At 59.5% G+C, this 17,999-nt stretch overlaps 1 protein-coding gene across 2 annotated transcripts; it reads right to left on the bottom strand.

Moving 5' to 3' along the window:
- Positions 1–6,683: 6,683 nt before the first annotated feature.
- CBX6 (chromobox 6) lies at positions 6,684–17,688 on the bottom strand. 2 transcript variants are annotated; one of them, XM_058741261.1, is made up of 6 exons: positions 17,506–17,688; positions 17,278–17,321; positions 17,063–17,128; positions 16,846–16,912; positions 11,616–12,557; positions 6,684–7,572 (listed from the first exon to the last, which is right to left on the bottom strand). In XM_058741261.1, the coding sequence occupies exons 1-6, from the start codon at positions 17,572–17,574 to the stop codon at positions 7,549–7,551; spliced, it is 1,212 nt and encodes a 403-aa protein (XP_058597244.1). In that variant the 5' UTR covers positions 17,575–17,688; the 3' UTR covers positions 6,684–7,548. The 2 variants fall into 2 exon arrangements, with proteins under 2 accessions (XP_058597244.1, XP_058597243.1); XM_058741260.1 differs by lacking the exon at positions 6,684–7,572 and having other exon boundaries at positions 10,451–12,557.
- Between the last annotated feature and the right edge of the window lie 311 nt (positions 17,689–17,999).

Genomic DNA, 17,999 nt, shown 5'->3' with positions numbered 1-17,999 from the left:
CAGAGAGGTCAAGCAACGTGTTCTAGGTCCCTCAGCTGCCAAGGCAGGTCTCTGGGATTCAAACCCAGACGTTCGAGCTCACGACCACTAGGCTATACCAACTTTCTGGGAGGAAGCACAGTGCAGGGAAAAAGCTGTTCTGGCAGACCCGAGCGCCCGATGGGCTGGGACAGGGTTCAAGGGTAGGGTGGCAGAAAGGAGGAAAGGGGGGTTTGGAGGCTGAAGCGGTGAACAGACACAGAATGAGCTGCGCTTGGCAGGCTGCCGCCAGAAATCATGTTAGTCTTTCCCAGTGGCCGCCTTGTGAACCTGTTCTGTTGACCCAACCTTTCCCGCTCTTGGATGAAATCTCAGGCACATCTCCTGACCTTTCGGTCACTTTTAGGTTTTACCTTATTTTTTTAGATACTAAAAGAGTCTAGTCTAGTAGCAAAGCTTTAAGCTCCGTTCAGCTTCTCCTTTCCCCTCAAGTCTGCCCTAAACTCAAAGACCCGTATAACAAGGAAGGAGGCACTCCTTCTCATTAGGGGTGTTCTTCAGAGAACCCCCGTCCCTATTGCTGGAGATCTCCCACCTGCAGTTGCTACCTGGGCGAAGCGTCCCCAGGCTGGCTGGGCTAACAGTCCCCTTCAGCACCTGTCTCCCGGGGGTCCAACCCAACGTGATTCTTTCTGATAGGATCTCAGGCCCCTTCCCTGCTTCCCCCCAACCCGTCCCCTTGGCACAGGATCCTAATTCAAAATGACCTCAAACCAGCTACATTCTGCGTGGTTCCCTCTGGGGCCCCGGGAGACACGCTCGCATCCTGGCCCCCAAATGCTGGGACTGCAGGCCATTCCCAAAGCAGCTCGGTCCTTGTCTCATAGCAACAAGGAAGCCTAGGCAGCCTCTCCCTCCCCTTGGTCACCTCACCCTCAGAATTCCAGGGGACACATGCCATGCCCTTGGGTTTTCCGAAGCCCCCTCACTTGCCTTGAGGTGGGGGGCGCCCTGCCGACTGTTTCTAAAGAGAGCGACCCCCTCTCCAACCGCATCCCCCCTCCAGCTACTTAGCCCCGCAGCCTTGGACGGATGAGAAATGAGGGGCACTTTGGGTCCAGCCCGTTTACAAGTCTACACGTTGGAATGGGGGTACATGGCCCCCATCGTCCTCAGCTCTAGGGGTCTGGATGGGAGCAGGCAGCAGGGCTGAGGAGGAAGGGGGGGATGGGTGTCTGCATTCAGGGGTCCTTCAGTCACAGATGCTGGTAACGGGCCAGAAAGGGATGAGTCACAGACAAGGCGCAGGGTTCGGGCCCCCTCACTGGAAGGTGGTGAGTCAGGCAGCCCATGGGGGCCAATTTGCAGTCTGGAGGCCTGTTTTGAACGGAGTTTGAGGGTGTCACATGGGGGTGGGGCAGAGGGGTTGAAAGCATGGGCTTTGAAGTTAGGGCGTTTGGGCTTTAATCCCTGGTCCGCTACTTACTAACGGTGCCACCTGGGCAGGTGACTCAGCCCCTCTCTCCAGTTTCCTTGGCTGCACCGTGGGAGCGTGTCCAGCTCAGCGCCTGGCTCCTGGGGCCCTCAGCGGGGTTCCCTGCAATCCCATGAGGAAGGGGGTATTCCTTTCATCTCCTGTTTTGCAGCTGGGGAAACTGAGGCACCGTCGAGCTGAGCAATATGCCGCGGCAGGCGCACGCAGTCAGGCAGCCCGGCTCGAGTGGCTGTGCCCTCGCCCACCGTGCTGTGCGGGAGGATGTTGGCACGGTGGGAAGGATGGCCGCATGGGTTCAAATCCCCTCTACCATGTAGGAATCTGTGAGTTACTTCACCTTTCTGGACCACAGTCCCCTGCCCACCCCCTCCCCCCCCCCCCCACCACCGTTTCTATATCGTGGTTACCGCACTGTCCGGGTTGTGAGGAGTTGATAAGTTAAGCCTCGTAAAGTCCACCCTGTACGTGTTAGTTGTCCTTCTGAGAGCAATTCTGAGGTGGAGGGAGAATTAGAGGCAGCAGCTCTCCCGCTTTGCAGAAGGGGATGCGGAGGCCCGGGGAGAGTGACCGAGAGGCTTGAGGTCACACAAGCGGCGGGAGCGGGGACTCATCCACTGTCTCTCAAGTATCCTGAGGCCATTAAGTGGGAGGAGGTATTGAGATCTGGTGAGCAGACAGCTGGCACACCCAGACCGGAAGTCGGAGGGATGGTCAAGTCCAGATACATCCATCTGCAAAATGTCTCTTCTCACCCAGGCCGTGCTGGAACAAAACGCTTTCACGCGCTTCCCCTCAGACCACCCCCTTCCCCACCCCACCCCCACCCCTGCCAGGAACCCTACGAGGGAGGGGCTCCTGGCTTCTGATGCTGCTAAGGAGCACTGGGGGCTGGAGAGGGGAAGTGACCCGACCACCTGAACCTGGACGAGGGTCTCCTGATGGTGACTGAGGCGTGAAAGGCAGGCAGGCGGAGGAGGGATGAGTGTAGGCGAGCAGGTCAGGGCTGATGAGAACAGAAAGCCTCAGCCGGGGACATTCCGGCAGACCCTGGGCCCTGTGTCCCTGCGGGGGTTGCCAAGGGAGCCAGCGAGATGATGGTCACTTTAATGAGTCCCTGTGGGGGACAGAGTCTACATTTGCCTTTTCCAAAGCGTGTCCTAATGCCTTGCTCACAGACTACAGGAGCCTTAACAGAGAACCCCTAGGGACCTCGAAATCCACCCCAAAAGAGCGTGTTGCTCATGCTGGGATTTCCCATCAGGAGGCAAGGTGGGCAGAAGGCTGAAGGGGGGGGGGCTGTCTTTATGTCACGGCACCTGCTTTGTCCCATTTCCACCAGCCCATCCCGGCTCTGCATAGATGGCTCCCTCTGGCTCCTAAAGGCTGACTGCTAGCAGCTGTCGCTTAAATAGAGGCTCCCGTCTTTGTCACACTCTGAGCTCAGCCTTTGGAAGAGACAGAGAACGCTTTGGTCTTCTGCTCTAATGAAGGTCATATTCCGTCTAGAGGGACCAGGGGGGGCCTGTTCCCATCCAGCTCAGATTGGCCGCACGCCTCCCGTGTGTGTCTGCCTTCTATTCACAGTTTCACATTCATCCTGAGTCTCTTTTTTCTAGAAATTTCAGAAGTTTGGGCAGGGAGCAAGATCCAGGGGAAGGGGAACGAGAGATCTGGGTTACTACCCAAGTAGACGAGCCTTGGATTTTCAGTTCTTTTGGCTATTGATTTGTAATTTAACGATAACGTGGGCTGTGGTGACAATTTCTTGAAATTTATTGGGAGTTGCTTTCTCTCATTACCACGTGACATACACGGCCATGTCTGGAAACCTTCGGTGTGTGCTTGAAAATGACGTGTTCGATGTAGGAGTCTGTACGGGCCGTTTGTCATTCTGCTGTGTGTCTTCATGGGTTGCTTCTCTGTAGGTCTTGTAATTTTGGGTGGCAAGCTCCTGTTAACAAGGGTTTTATCCGGGAGCCTCCCATGTGGCCTTCACTGTGGGAATGTCCCCCCCGGGGCAGCCTTGCGTCTGCTATTGCGGCCTCTCTGTGGGTATAACCCACGCCAGGTTGGCTTTGTGTGCTAATTACCAGACTTGGGAGTTCTGGGAGCGTGTGGATAACACAAATCCAAATCTCAAATGTGCGTTAGGGAAGTTCTGGAGTTACAATTTCTCGGGGAAGACTTCAGTTTTATTTTTTCCAACAGAGCCAGAAACAACTTCTCCGACAACTTTTTTGTTTGTTTGTTTTGCGGAAGGGTGATTTTTCTCCTCCATTTGCCTTTTCATTGAGGATATGCCTTATTTGGGTGTCTTGGTTTGAAATTTCTTCTGGCAAGGGCTCAAGGCCTTGTCTCCCCGTCCCTGTATACATATAAAATAGGCTCCTTGGTCACCGAAGGTCAGCAAAGGCCAACGCCTCCCCACACCTGACCCTGGGTCATCCGCAGACCCACCCTGCAGGGTTAAGGATTGGCATCTGCTTAGCACTCTGAGTTTGGCTTCTTCTTTGTTTATGATCCCCGGGGATTTCTTCAGTGTTTTGGAAGCTCAGCTGGGCATTTAAAGGAATGTTTGCTCTGCCTTAGCTAGTAACTCTAAGTATCTAAGCCAGTCACAAAATATCCAATATTCCAAATCTCTCTCAACTCTGGCCACTTCCAACCATCCCCACAGCCTCAGCTGTGTCCCCGCCTCATTCTCGCTCACCAGGTTTCCTTCCTGCTTCATCCCTCCTGTGACTGGAGATGCCCAGAGCCTGTGGATGTCTGGGGGAGGGGGGAGGGGGAGGTGCCTCAGCCCTGGCTTCTTTTGCAGACCCCCTGCGTGGACCAGGCGGCCTTGAGCTCTCGGAGCCAGAGCCCTCTTTGAAGTGTGAACTCTCAGAAGCCAGCAGCCCGAACAAAGAGGGTGCCACGGGCACCCAGGCCTGTGATCTGGCCTGAGGGGTTCTTGCCGTCTGGATGCAACCACGCTGACCGCCCCCCCCCTCCACCCTTCACTTCAGACAGCGCTTGACAAGGGCAGAAAAACCGCTGCCCTTACAGTTTTGAAAAAATGACAGAGTAATTGTGCATGCTTGTTCTCGCCCCATCCCGGCACCTCGTGGCTGACCCGTACCCCTGGAGAGGCGCACGAATAGTAGGTAAGGGCGGGGGGGGGGTGGTAGGTCAGGCATCACCGGGCAGATGAACTCTGTGACACCAACAGTGACCCTGACGCACTTCAAACAGCAAAGCCTGCCCTCTGAGAGGACTTGCGTGGTGCCCCCCCCACCCCCCGGCCCCCAGAACGAACCCTCCAGTCCTCCTTGAGAAGCCGTTGTGGTCACACTCACTCACCGGCAACTAAGACACTGAAGCTAAGCAATGGCACGGCTTGCGACGAGAGACAGCAGGGACTCACGAGGGCACACTCTTCTTACCGGTCCCAGAGAGTGTGGGGCTTGAAGGCGGGAGTCTGGAGCAAAGCCCCCTCTCCTACTGAGGGCAGTATGACTTCAGGCAAATGACACAGCTCCTCATTTGAGGGGGAGGGGGAGGGGGCAGGGGGAGGGGAAGCCGGGAGAGGGGAGGGGAAGGGGTGAAGGGAGCCAGTAAAGCACTCACTGGTGCTCCGCGGGTAGCAGGTGCGCTGGCCAGATGAGCAGGTGCCACGGAGGAGGTGCCACGGAGGAGGGCCAGCCCTCACCCACCTTCCCACCCATGTGCCTGCCAGGGACACACTCCCATTTGCCCTGCCGGCCGGGGACCAGTTGGATGAGTCGCACTGGGGCCCCAGGTCTGCTGCTCGGCCACTCCCCAGCCTCACTGACCCCAGTGGGAGGTGGACCCTTGGTGACAATTAGAGAAATGACCAATGGAGGGCCTAGTGTCTGTGTCTCAGGCGCTGGGCTGTGAGACGCGGCCCCGCCCTTAGGGACCTGGGGGGACAAACCCACAGGTGGGGGCCTGGGAGGCACCTGGAGAGGCGCCAGGGTGGGAGGGGAGAGCACCTTGGCAGGCTGCCAGGTGGACGACTCGGGACACGATCCTGAGGACAGTGGGCTCCCAAGAGGCCTGAGGCAGGGGTCGCCAGCCCCCAGTGGCACTCGTGTGGAAGAAGTAGGGGGAGCGCGGGTAGGAACGGAGACTGGCAGACCAGAGAGGCTTTGCCAAAGACCAGGCGGGACTGGTGGGGGCTGTGCAGGGTGGGGAGACATCTGAGAGGCGAGACACTGGGGGTTTCATAAGGGGGTGGGGGTGCTGTAGGAGGGGAGGATTGGGGGTGACACCTGCTCAAGGCCCCGCAAACGGGGGGCAATGGATGGACACAGGTGTGGCTCAGGAGCAGAACGACAGGCCCTTGAAGAAGGTTTGGGTTTGCCTGGGGCCGCTGCTTTTGAACCCGTGAGGCCGTGGGGAGAGGGCTCCTCGTGGCTGCTCCTCTCCCAAGCTCTGTGGCAAGAAACTTGTTAGGGACGCAGCCCTACAGACCCCTCCGCTGCAGCCACTGTGATTCCAAGTGGGGAGCGGGCAGTGGAGGGACCTCCCCCTCCCTTGTGCCCGCCTGCCTGGCCTTCTCCAGGTTCGGAAAGTGGCAACACCTCAGCCTTACCAGCCTTACCTGTGTAGGGTCCTCCCCTCCAGCTCAGTTCACTGGCAGGTGGTGGGGTGGAAGGAGGGTGGGAGGTGGCGAGCTCCGAAACGGGCCACAGCTGGAGGGGCAGCAGCCCCTCCCCTCCCCTGCAGCAGGAGAGGCCCCGATGTTTTGGTGGGACTTTTTTGAGATTTTTTTAAAAGTAGGCTTCACGCCCAGTACGGAGCCCAATACGGGGCTTGACCTCGTGTCCCTGAGATCAAGAGTCGGATACTTAACCGACCGAGTGGCCCAGGCACCCTTGGCCTGATGCTTTTATTTATTTTTTTAAAGTTTATTCATTTATTATTTCTGAGAGAGAGTGAGAGGGCACACAGGAGGAGAAGGGACAGAGAAAGAAAGAGGGAGGGAGGGAGGCAGACAGACACAGAATCCAAGGCAGGCTCCAGGCTCTGAGCACAGGGCCTGACTCGGGCTCGAACTCCCAAACCGCGAGATCGTGTGACCTGAGCAGAAGTCAGATGCTCAACGACTGAGCCACCCAGGTGCTCCAGGCCTGATGCTTTTAAAGGCCACAGTCACAGCCTGTTAGAAATGAGACAGACACACGCCCGCTGTAGGGGCCGGACCTTTGCTTCGGAATGTGACAATTTATTTGGGGGGCAAAAGAGGCTTTTCACTCCCCCTTCCTGGCATTGATACAACATTGAAAAAGCAGCAGAACGAAACGTACAAGACGAGAGTAATCGGCACAGACCCCCCTCCCCCCGGCCCAGAAACAACCGAATCCAGAACAGAACCGAAACCCACACCCAAAACGAGCCGTCTTCTCCACCCGCAACCTCGGGGAGGGGGCAGGTGGACTGGGGGCCCCACCCCCGCGTGGGGGTGGGGGCTCCATTTCTGGTTCCCTCTCTTTCACCACTGGCGGCAAAGTTTAGCCAGCTGGGAGCTGGATGGTTGAACCACAGACAAAGGCAACAACACTTCATTTTTAAAATGAGAGAGAAAAGAGACCGCGCCCCTCCCCAGATATAGAGCTATATATGTATATTTTTATATATATATAGAATTCATTCGTGCACAGTTCATTCAATGAGCTTTTCAAAAACTAAAAAAAAAAAAAAAAAAAAAAAATCATACGATACGTTTCTTTAGGCCTTTGTGTTTTTAAATTAAAAGAAACAAAAAGTGCCCATCTGCACTCCACCCAACAGCCAGGGAAAGGCCCCAGAACCCGTTCTTTCTACCTTGACCTCTCGCAAGGGGTCTCCCCGTGACACCACCAGCCTCCCTTTACCCAACTGAAGCTCTGCATACAGTTGGCGCTCACTCGCCGCTCGGAGTGGGGTACCGACTCCTTCAAGGTGGGGCAGGGAGACCCCGCAGGCCTGGGAGCTGGGGTCCTCTGTCCCCGCTCGGCCCGTCACCCTAGTTCGGCATGGTGGTGACTGTCAGCCAGACGGAGGCAGGCGAGGGAGACAGGCTCCTGGTTTTAGCCCCAACCTCCTTTCTGAATCTGAGAGGAGATGCAGACAGAAAAAAAACAGAAACCTTTTAAACACTTTCCTTGTCTTTTTCAAAGTGATTCCTTAAACCATACAAGCCCCCAAGAGGCTGCCTTGGGCTAGTGCATGGGAGCCGGAAAGTGGAACTGACCACGTGGGGCTCCACTGTCTGGCGTGGGCCAAGTGCAAAAAAAAAAAAAAAAAAAAAAAAAAAAAAGAACCAACCCCCCCCCCCAAACCAACAACAACAACAACAACAACAAAACAAAGCCCCCAAAACCCACCCCAACCCAAAAAACCAACAAAACCCAGAAAGGTGAGAAAAGGTGGTATGTCCACTCGGGTCCCCGCGGAGGCTGAAGAGGCTGGTGATGACCCAATCGCTCTGACCTAACCGCTTCCTCCTTGGGGCGGACCTCTTACCCAGACCGCCCGGCAGCGGGGAGCCGGCCAGCTCTCTAGCAGCTTCGGCACCCAGGCCCCCACCTTTGGAAGGGGCTCTTCCCAAAATACCAGGGCAGCTGGGCGCTTCACCCCGCGAAGCAGCTTTGCCTCGTGGGGCCCTACTTTCCAGGTCTCTTCAATGGGGCGCTCTCCGCCCACCTCACACTGACTTCGGGCCTTCATCAGCCCTTCTTTCCAGAGCAGTGGCAGGATGCAGCTCATTTTGCCCCGGGCCCCTTCGGGGGGCAAGAGTGAAAGGGGGCTGTGGGAAGCTAGAGGCCCCAGCGCCAGCAACCTCGACCGCCACCAGATCCTCAGCAGCTGCCTGGACACCAGCGGTGCTTTACGAAGAGGCCTTGCCGCCCAATACACCCATTTCACAGGAGGGCACGCTCAGGGTCGGAGAGGGAAATGGAGACGGAGGTGTCCCAATTTCCCATCTCAAACCAGAGACACGGGACCTCACCTGTTTCCTATGACACGTGGGCGGGGAGGAGGAGGTGGCCTTAAGGGGAGAATGACCGATGCCCCAACCGCTACTGAACATGGGAAGAGATCGGGCTTTAAGGGATATTTCACATATAAAAATAAAGCGAACCAGAATGCAACTTCTGCTTGGTAGTTAGGTAAACGGAAAAGCAGCAAGGGGAGAGGGAGGGCCCGGAGAAGGCTGATTCGTGCAAGAGTGTGTGTGTGTGTGGGGGGTTATGGGTTTCCCGCTCAGAGCCACCCTCGGGGAGGTAGGAGGGCTCCGCTTGCTCTGGACCCTGTGCCCACCTAGACCCCCCCAGGGGAGGTGCCCACCTCGAAGCAGCGTGCGCGTGTGCGGAGGTGGGGTGGGGCCACGCGGTGGAGGGGCAGGGGCAGGCATTCCCTTCCCCCCATGGTCACCCCCAGTCCCTCTGGATCACCGCCTAAGATTCTCCTGGAGTCTACAGCTCCTTCTTCCTGAAGCCTGCAACCCCCACCCGGCCAGGCAAACTCAGGGGCGTCACGGTCTTTGGGGTGATGGGGAGGGAGGGACCAGAGGACGGGACACGCTGGCAACCAAATGGAAGAGAGCAAGGAACCCAACTGTATCCACTCACCAGCCTTCCTGGAGAAAGTCACCGATGACACAACAGTGGGGCTCCCGCTGACCCCCACCCTCCCCAAATGTGGGCTCCATGCCCCGGGCCCCTGCAGTTCTGGCTAGTTCCCTTGGGGACAGCTGTCTTCCTTCCCTTTGAAGGAGGGTAGGTGTGGAGTGTGGGCCCGGGACAGGAGGGAGGCCTCCCCACCTCGGGCCAAGGAGAGAGAGCAGGGACCCCAGGGACCGGCAGCCGGGTCTGGGTTTCCGTCCCCGGTTCCTAACATTGCCACCTCGCCTGTGCAATCATTGCTTCACTAGTTTTTCTTTAAATATCTCTTTCTCTCCCCCCCACTCCCGCCCCAGCCCCATAGGAATCCCACGATATTTTTTTCTATTTCTTTTTTTTTTTCCTCTTTTTTTGTTTTTTGTTTTTTTGCAAAACTAACTCTTTCACTTTCCTGTCATAAAATCACCTCTGAAAACACAACTTCTTTACAAAAAAAAGTCACGAATGACACGGACTCTCAGGAAAACACATTTCTATGGTCTCTGGAAACACCTGTAACTGGCACCCAGGTGGTCGTTCACCTGGGGTGAGGGGTCAGGTGGGGGGGAGGGAAATCCCCTCCAAGGACAGAGGAGAGATACCAGCCCTTCTTTGGGGAGGGGGGAAGCCAATTGGCACTTGGACGGCCAGAGAGCCAACACAAAGGGCAGGGTGGGGAGGGGTCTAGGAGTGCCAGCCCCCCAAACCCTGTGAGGGCCCTTGTTCTACATCCTGGGGTGGGGAGGGACGGGGGCCACGCCACAGTCCCCCGCAGGGAGATTCGGAAGAACGAGTCCTCCTGTACTTCGGGCAAAGGCATTTGCTACCTAACAGGATTCCCTTTCTGCCTCCTTCGACCACCTTTTGCCATCGTGCTTCTGGGCTGACACACCCCTGGCCGCACACACCACGAAGCTCCCCTGGGCGACGCGCAGGGACAGGCCATTCAGGCCAGACTGACAGCGGGGGCCGGCAGGGTGGCCTCCCGCAGGGCACGGGAGCCCTGGTCTCGCCCACCCTCCCCCTCCCAAAGAACACAGGCCCCCTCTTTGGTCGCCCCCTTTGGCCTGCCTGCCCTCCCAGTGCCCGGCCTAAAGCTGGGGTGGGTCTCTGCCATTGGCATGGACGGCCATTGGCATGGTCCGGAGCCACCCGCAACTTCGAGCAGGCTGGGCTGGGAGGAAGCCTCAGCAGTCGGACGCAAGAGAGAGGGAGGGGGCGGGCGAAGCCGGAGGCCCTCCACCCCCACCCCCAGAATGGTTTCCAGGCTTCCTCTCCCCCTCCTCCGCCCCTCCCCCCCCCCCCCCCCGGGACGGCGGGGGGGGGGGGGGGAAGAAGGGGATGGCCCGGGCAGGGGTCTCCCCCTTCCTTCCACCTCAGTCCCCACCATGCCGTGTCTGCAGCAGAGGCCCGGCTGGTTGCGCCCACCACCCCGAGGAGGAGGGCTTGGGGGCCCACACACCAGCACTGGGGGGCTGGGGGGATCAGCCTGTGGCCCCACAGCAAACTCCTCGGGCCCGGGCCAGGTCTGGGCAAGGAAAGGTCCAGGCCTTCGACGACCCGATTCCGTGGAACCCTCAAGGGGGCCGCGTGAAAGCCCGGGCCCAGCGCACATATGCGTAGGCGCACAGACACGCCAAGGGACGGCAGATGAGTGCGCCAGCCGGAAGTTTCTACAGCAGGTTCTTGTAGCACCTTTGGTGGAGAACTGAAGGGGCCTTTAGATGCTAGGAGGCTGTGGCAGGGGGAGGTCCCTGCCAGTCCCTCCCACCTTTGAGATGGGGATTAGGAAAGAGACTGGGTGGGGTGGAGGCTAAGGGGACCTGCTTGGGTCTTGACCAAAAGTGGGCAGGAAGACCCAGGCCTCCGGTCCAGCTCCTGCTGCATTTGTTGATATGGAGGGAGGGGCCGAAGCTGGCCTCACCCCAACCTCTGTCTGGGCTTTGCCATCCCTGCCCCTCCTGCCCAGGCATCTGGGGGAAGGAAAGAGGCAGTGCCCATATGGGGAAGGGGTCTCCTAAGGGGCCCCGCAGCTGCCGGGTTAGCACCGAGAAATCAGATGCTGTGTGCGCGAGCTGGAAGCAAGCCAGGGGAGAGAGAGCGGGATGTGGAGGAGGCAGCCAACTCTGGGTTCCGGGGCTCCCCAGGAGCCCCCCAGCGGGCCCCACCATGCATGGGCTGGGAGGGTGCCAAGAGACAAGGAGGAGGACTTCTGAGTGCCCTGGCCCCACCCCGGCCCAAATCCGTTCCGGGACGGCCGCTCCCCCAGGCTTCGGGGGGTTCCAACCGCCCAGCCCCCTCCCGGGGTCAACACCGAGCCATCTGAAACAAGCAAAGCACGGGCAGAGGTGTCTGAGGGCAGGGGTGGGGGCAAGAGCAGGGCTCTGGGCAGGAGGGCCCCCCCAGCCCCCCCCCACCTCGGTGGAGCCCCTTCACTTGCTCACCCCGCTGCCGCCACCACCCCCAGTGGCACCTGCTACCCCAGTAGCCACCTTCTCGAAATCCTCAGGGTTGCAGAATTCCTTGATAGTGACTGTCAGAAGATTGCTGGTGACATCGGTGACGACCACGTTGGAGCAGGGTGACATCTCGGGGCGCCAGTCCCCAGCTTCGGGCTCAGAGGAGGCGCCGGCAGGCTCAGGGGCCACGGGAGGCGCCTGGCCCGTGGCAGCCGTGACGTCGGGAGGCACCCTCTTGCTGGTGGCGGCCACCTCGGGAGGGATGGACAGGTCGAGCACCTCAGGCTCACGCCAGTCGGGAGCAGATGGGCTAATGGTCTCAGGGAGCAGCTTGGGGGGCGCGTCATCGGGGTCGGAGGAGGACTGCGGTGCCGGTGAGGGGCAGCCAGAGGAGCTGGAGCTGCGGGCATCATAGGGGCCAGCGGGGGCCGCCAGCAGCAGCCCGGGGCCTGGGGAGGCGGCAGGGTCGGCCTTGCCCGCTGGCGGGGGAGGCGGAGGGCCGGGCGGGGGCTTATTGTACAGCGCGAAGGTGCCGAACTTCATGTGGCGGATCTGGGTGCGCAGGATGCTCTCGCTGAACTTCTTGCTCTTGCCAATGACGCGGTTCCTGGAGGGGACTTTGGGGCGAGCGAGGGCTCCTGCCCCCTGCCCGGTGCCCGCTCCACCCGTGCCCTTGTCGATCACCTTCAGGTTCAGGATGATGCGGTTTCGCTTGGGCTCCCGAGGCTTCACCTTGCGATTGATGATGCGCACCGTCTCAGAGAAAGGGGAGATGGGTGGGCGCAGGCCAGGGCTGCCTCCCTGGGGGTCCGGGCGGGGCAGCGGGCGGCGGGACATGCGGTGGCAGCGGCGGATGTCCTTCTTGAGCCGGTGCACGGCCGCACTGGAGTGCAGCTTGGGCGAGGAGGCGCTGGCACTTGGCTTGACAGAGAAATGCACGTCACTGATGCGGAGGGCCTCAGCCTGGGCTCGCGCCTGTGGGGCAGAGGGAAGGGCTGAGCGGGGGCTCGGCTTCCTGCTGACCTCCTCCGGGTGCTCCTGCGCCAGCCACCCACGAGTACAGTCCCGTTACACTACCCTGCGAGCCCTTCAGAGAATCAGCTGTGCTCCCGACCCGGCTTAGAGATGAAAGGAAGCCCATTCGGACAGGTGAAGCAAAGTGCACGAGGCCTGAAAGCAGGTCGCACCCCCGTCGGGGCCCGACACGGCTTGGCAGTGGGGCCCTGGGACAGATAGGGTGGGGGCTGCCCTTGCTGACACAGAGGAGTGTCCTCGATCAGGACACGGCACGGAAAGCACACCCTTTGCTCAGAAGCCCCGGACCAACTCTGCTCGGTGAAGGATCCCAGCCTAGCCTGGCACCCCTCCACAGACCGATACTTGGGGACAGAAAGAAGGGGGAGGCTCCTCCCTGCTTCACTCCACACCCCAACGCCACTGACCTACTCGCAGGGTCCCAAATGCTCTGTGCCGTCTCTGAACGGGCTGCACTTCCAGTTTGGATTTGCCTCCCCAGCTGATCATCACCCCTGGGACAGATCCTTAGCTCTCAGCCCCTCCTGTATGCTCGCGTATGCCCTCCTGTAAGCTGCCCTTCCCTTCCCGGGTCTGACTCATGTCTGCCCAGGATCTGGCTCAGGGCCTGGGTCCGAGCAAATCAGTGCCAGTGAATTCCAAAGCTGGCACCCAAAGGCTCGGTTGGAACCCACCCCAGCGAGACACAGGTTTGGTGGGGATGAACCAAGAGGTGGGAACAGCTCCGAATCTGTGCCAAGGTGGCCTGAGGGGTGGATGGCTGAGTGAGTCTGTGGGGCCAGCGAAAAATGTCCCTGGCTCCCGGGCTCAGCTGCACTCCCAGGTGTGAGGCGTGTAAGGCCCCAGGGCTCTGTAGGAGCTCACCTCACTGAAGATGTGGGGTGTGGCAGGGCCCCCAGAGTCAAGTTCAGGGCAAGGGACTCACGAGGCCATCAAGACCGTCCTCCATGGCCAATCCTTCCTTCACTAACAAAACACCAGTCACAAGCCAGCTGCTTGGAGTTGGAACTATAACCGCAGCCTCTCCCCTAGGGGCTGCCCTCCATGGAGAGGACAGGTCACAGGCAGTTGTGACACTGGGTGACTGACTCAATGTAAGAAAGGACGTACGGGGCCTAGAGGAGCAGAGATCAGGCGCACGGGCCCGTCTTGGAGGATGAAGCCTAAGCAGGAGGGAGCCGTGGTCCCTTCTGAGCCTGACACGCTCCAGGCTGCTGCTGAGGCCCCATGGCCTGCCACACGGATGCCACTAAGACAAACAGTGGGAGCAGAGAGCCCAGCAGTGGGAGGATGTAGCAGGCAAGGGACTGAAAACAATGGCTGGAGAGAGTGGAAGCGATGACAGAACTGTCACCTACAGACACCTTGGCTCCTGATGGGGGAAGACTCGCTAGGCTGTGTCTCCTTCAACCTGGATGGGCCGAGAGGGAGGACACATTCCCACGGTCGGCCCGTGAGCTCCGCAAGAGTGACACCTGTAGTTTGGGGTCTCTCTACATCCCACCCCACAGCACTAGACACTTAGCCAGTCCCTGCGAGGTAGCCTGTGTGCCCCTCAGGCAAAACTACATCGTATTTGACCACAACCGCCCAGAAGCGGGGTTTGCGGACTTCTTCACTGCATTAGCAAGGCCACATGGCCCTCCTGGCCACGCTGGGGGGGTCTCCTGAGGGCTGCTTGGCCAACAGTCCCTCCGGGCACTAGGTGGCAGCACACATGGCCTAGTCTGCCCGGGACCAGGGTGGCCAGCTCCTCCCGTGCACCAGCCAGTGGAACCAGGGACTGGTCTCCTCCTATCCCTCCTCAGACAAAGGCAGGAGAAAGCTAGCCTTTTTCCTCGGCCTGGCAAGCAAGGTCTTTTGCAAGTTCATCCCCAAGGGAGCTCGGGGGGGAATCTCCACTCTTTCTGTCCCCGCCCTGTGTGGGGGGGGTCAGCATTTATGTCATCCGCATGCTGCCTGAGCTCCCAGACCTCTGTCATCATGGCTCTGCCCAAATCCAGTGGCGAGGGTCCCTGCGGAGCGGCAATACTAACGTATGGTTTCCAAACTTTTTAGGAGAAACGTTTCTTACTTTGTAACTTCTCAACATATATATGTATCTTTTGTTTGGAAGGGGACCGGTTTAACCTTTCCCCCTCCTCTCCCCTCCCCCAGGTGGTTGAGCATTCACTGAAGGTGGGACCTGGGTCTGGCCCGTGAATGAAAAATGGTACCCACGGCCAATGTGTTTACTCCACTCTGGCCGGTGACAGGCACGGCTCTGAGGGGTTGGCAGGTACTACAGACAGCACAGAAGGTTCAAGACCTGGACTCTACCACCGACTCTCTGTGACCGTGGGCAAGTTACACAACCGCCGTGGCCTCAGTTTTCCTATGTGTAAAATGGGGGCAACGACAACCTACCTCACGGGCTCCTGTTTCCTTCAGAACAGTTCCGGAGCAGAAAGTAAGTGCTGAGAATACTTTGTCTCCCAGATACACCGCCTGTCAGGGACTCACAGAGCCCCAGGCCCGGACCAAACTGATCTCCACCACCCCTTGCAAATATCTATGGTCACTGTCGTAAAGGTCCAGGTCAAGGTCCCGCCATCTGCCTCTCCACCCCCTGCCCCACCAACTCTGCGACCATCATGGTTTCCTGTGTGTCCACCGTGTCCCCTTAACCTGACGTGTGCTCTCTGAGGGACGGGGGGTGAAGGAAAGGAGCAGGAATGGAGGCCAGGAAGCTGGGTGATGGCATCTCATGTAAGCCTCCTCCCCTCTCTGGGCCTTGATTTTGCTCATGTGCATAATGGGAATGGTACTCCTTCACAGGGCTGTTGAGAGGATTAAAGGAGATAATCCATGAGGGGCCTCAGCACTGTGTTAGGCCCAGAGCCAGCTCAGGAGCTACGGCTACCAAAGAAAAAAAAAAAAAAAAAAAAAAAGGCATTTTGTGAATCCAAGCTCACGGTCATTACTCACTTCACCGCTAGAGGGTGCTCCAGCTGCGCTCACAGCCTGTCACACAGCCCACCCGCCCTCCCGCTGCTCCGCCCCAGCCCTCCTCCTAAGAAACATCAAGGGTTAAGTGTGCTCCTCCATGGATCCCGGAGCGTGTGCAGGTTGGGAACAGGAATCGTGGAAACAGGTGGAAGCTAAGGAGTCTTTCATGTCTGCTTTAAGTCCAAACCCTTGCACGTGCACAGACCTTTTGGCCTGGGCTTCTTCAGCCCCACCCCACCCTCATGGGGCCTTTTGGGCAAATGGGAGATTCCGAGGTTCTGCATTCGGCAGAGTCTCTCTTCTCTGCAGAGCGCTCCCTGCCCTTACGCAGCCAATCGCCACAAAGTCACAGGCTGTCAGGGTAGGCTGGGGCCCCCAGGCAACTTCAGCACTACTGGGTCAACTGTGGTTTCCCAGGGAGGCCTGCCTGCAGTCTCGCCTGCGTCCTAGGGTCATCTCACCTTCCCTTTCCGACTCTGTTCTGAGAAAAATAAAATCCCACCCCCCACCCCCCACTGAACCCTAAGATGGCTTCCTTCCTAGGTCTCCCTCCCCTGCTGAGGCTAATGTGCTATGCTTTCACTCCCCCCACCCCGTCTTCATTACAATCTCCAGAAACGGCCAGCGGTGGGGGTAAGCTAGTGGCTTGGCCCGTGAGAAACTCAAAGCGAAGTGATCTAAGGTCAAATTCAAGCTGCAGTCCCCAGTGAGGAGAGGAGACATGCAGAACCAATCCTGACAGCGAAAGAAGCTGGGGGCAGGGAGGCAGGTGGCCCCCAAATGCCTCTTCTGTTCCCAGCCCTGAAGGAAGCCACATTTACTCTCCCCCGCTGGGTTTGAATTCCAGGCAGAGCCTTAGCAGGGCTGGGGGCGATGAAGGTTTCCTTCATCTAGTGTGCAGAAGTAACCTCCCTGCCACCCCCTCAGGTGGACAGCCCCCACCTGCCTCATCCACCCCCCATGCGGGAGCCCTGCTGGCCAGCCCAGACTCTGTTTTCTCAGCGAGGATTATCCTCCCCCCTCACTTCCCACTCCCAGGCCCCTCTTGCTGAAGCTGGAGCTGGCCAGGGCCGGCTGCCAGGGGCTCTTCGGGGGCTCACAACCACCCCCTGCCCAGCTGGGGCCCCTCTGGAAAGGTCCGCCTGCCTGGGCAGCCGCGGATCTGTCCCTCCCTTGCAGGCCCCGTGCTGCGCCAGGGCTAGGGGCCCGAGAGGGGGCTGCTGGGGCTGGGCCAGGTTACCTTCAGGAGGAAAGTTTTGGGTTTGGGTCCCCTCTTCTTGGGCCCATACAGCTCACGCTCCCTCTCCCTGCGGCCGAGAAACGCCAAAGGTTAAAAAGAACCCCTTCCCGGGCCCCACTCCGCGCTGCCCTCCCCGCTCTCCCGTTTCCCCCGCTTCCCCGCGCGGCGCCCCAGCCGAGCCTTGGCCCCGCCGCCCCTGCCAGCTCCCCAAACTCACTTCTGCTCGAAGGCTGCAATGAGCCGCGAGTCGAGGATGTTCTCCTCGGGTTCCCAAGTGCTGTACCTGCCGAGTCACACATGCACAAAATAAAAATGAAAACCTAATGGGCAGAGGCACATGCGAGGCAGCAAACGTGCGCACCCCCCCACCAGGAAAAAAAAGGCCCCGTTGCCTCCCTTTCCCCCTCGCCCCTGTATCCCGCCGGCACTTACTTGATGGCCCACCCCTTCCATTTCACCAGGTACTCGATGCGTCCCTGAAAAACAGAGAAGAAAAAAAAAGGGGGGAGTGGGGGTGGGGAGGATGCGGGGACGCGAGGAGGCGGCGGCGCGGGGGTGGGCGAGAGGGCCCGGGTTAGCGGGACCGCTTCGCCCCGGTGAGCCGCGGACCCCCGGACACCGGCTGCCGGGCAAGGCGTCCCACCTCGGGAGGCGGCTCACCTTTCGGATCCGCCGTTTGATGATGGATTCGGCCGCGAAGACCCGCTCGCCCACTGCAGACAGCTCCATCTTGCTCAGCGGCACCCACAGCCCATAATACTCCCTGCTCCCGCGGCCGGTGCTGCACCGCTCGCGCACGCGCCGCAGCGCACAGGCCCCGGCGGGCGGGCGCGCGGCGGGGCGCGCGCTCGTGTTCCAGCTGCGGGCCGTCACGTGACCGCTCGGGGCCGGCGCGCCGTTGCCAGGACCTCCCCCTCCCCCGGGGCGGTTGCTAGGGAAAGTGTGCGCTCGCGGGGCGGGGGCGCGCGCTGACTCTTAAAGGGGCCTCGCCTGGCGGCGGGAGTCTGGGCCCGGAACCCGGTGGATGCTTGGCTTGTGCGAAGCCTGGTCGGGCGCAGTGCAGCCCGACAAACACCCACTCACTCCCCTCTCCGTCTTCCCGGCCCTGGAGAGCTGACACCATCTCCCTCCCTTTAACAACACCTCCGCCAGGA

The sequence above is a fragment of the Neofelis nebulosa genome, chromosome 8 (genome assembly GCF_028018385.1).
Source record: "Neofelis nebulosa isolate mNeoNeb1 chromosome 8, mNeoNeb1.pri, whole genome shotgun sequence".
NCBI classification, from domain to species: Eukaryota; Metazoa; Chordata; class Mammalia; order Carnivora; family Felidae; genus Neofelis; species Neofelis nebulosa.
Note: the sequence above shows the minus strand (reverse complement) of the source record. Positions and strands in the feature narration are given on the sequence as shown.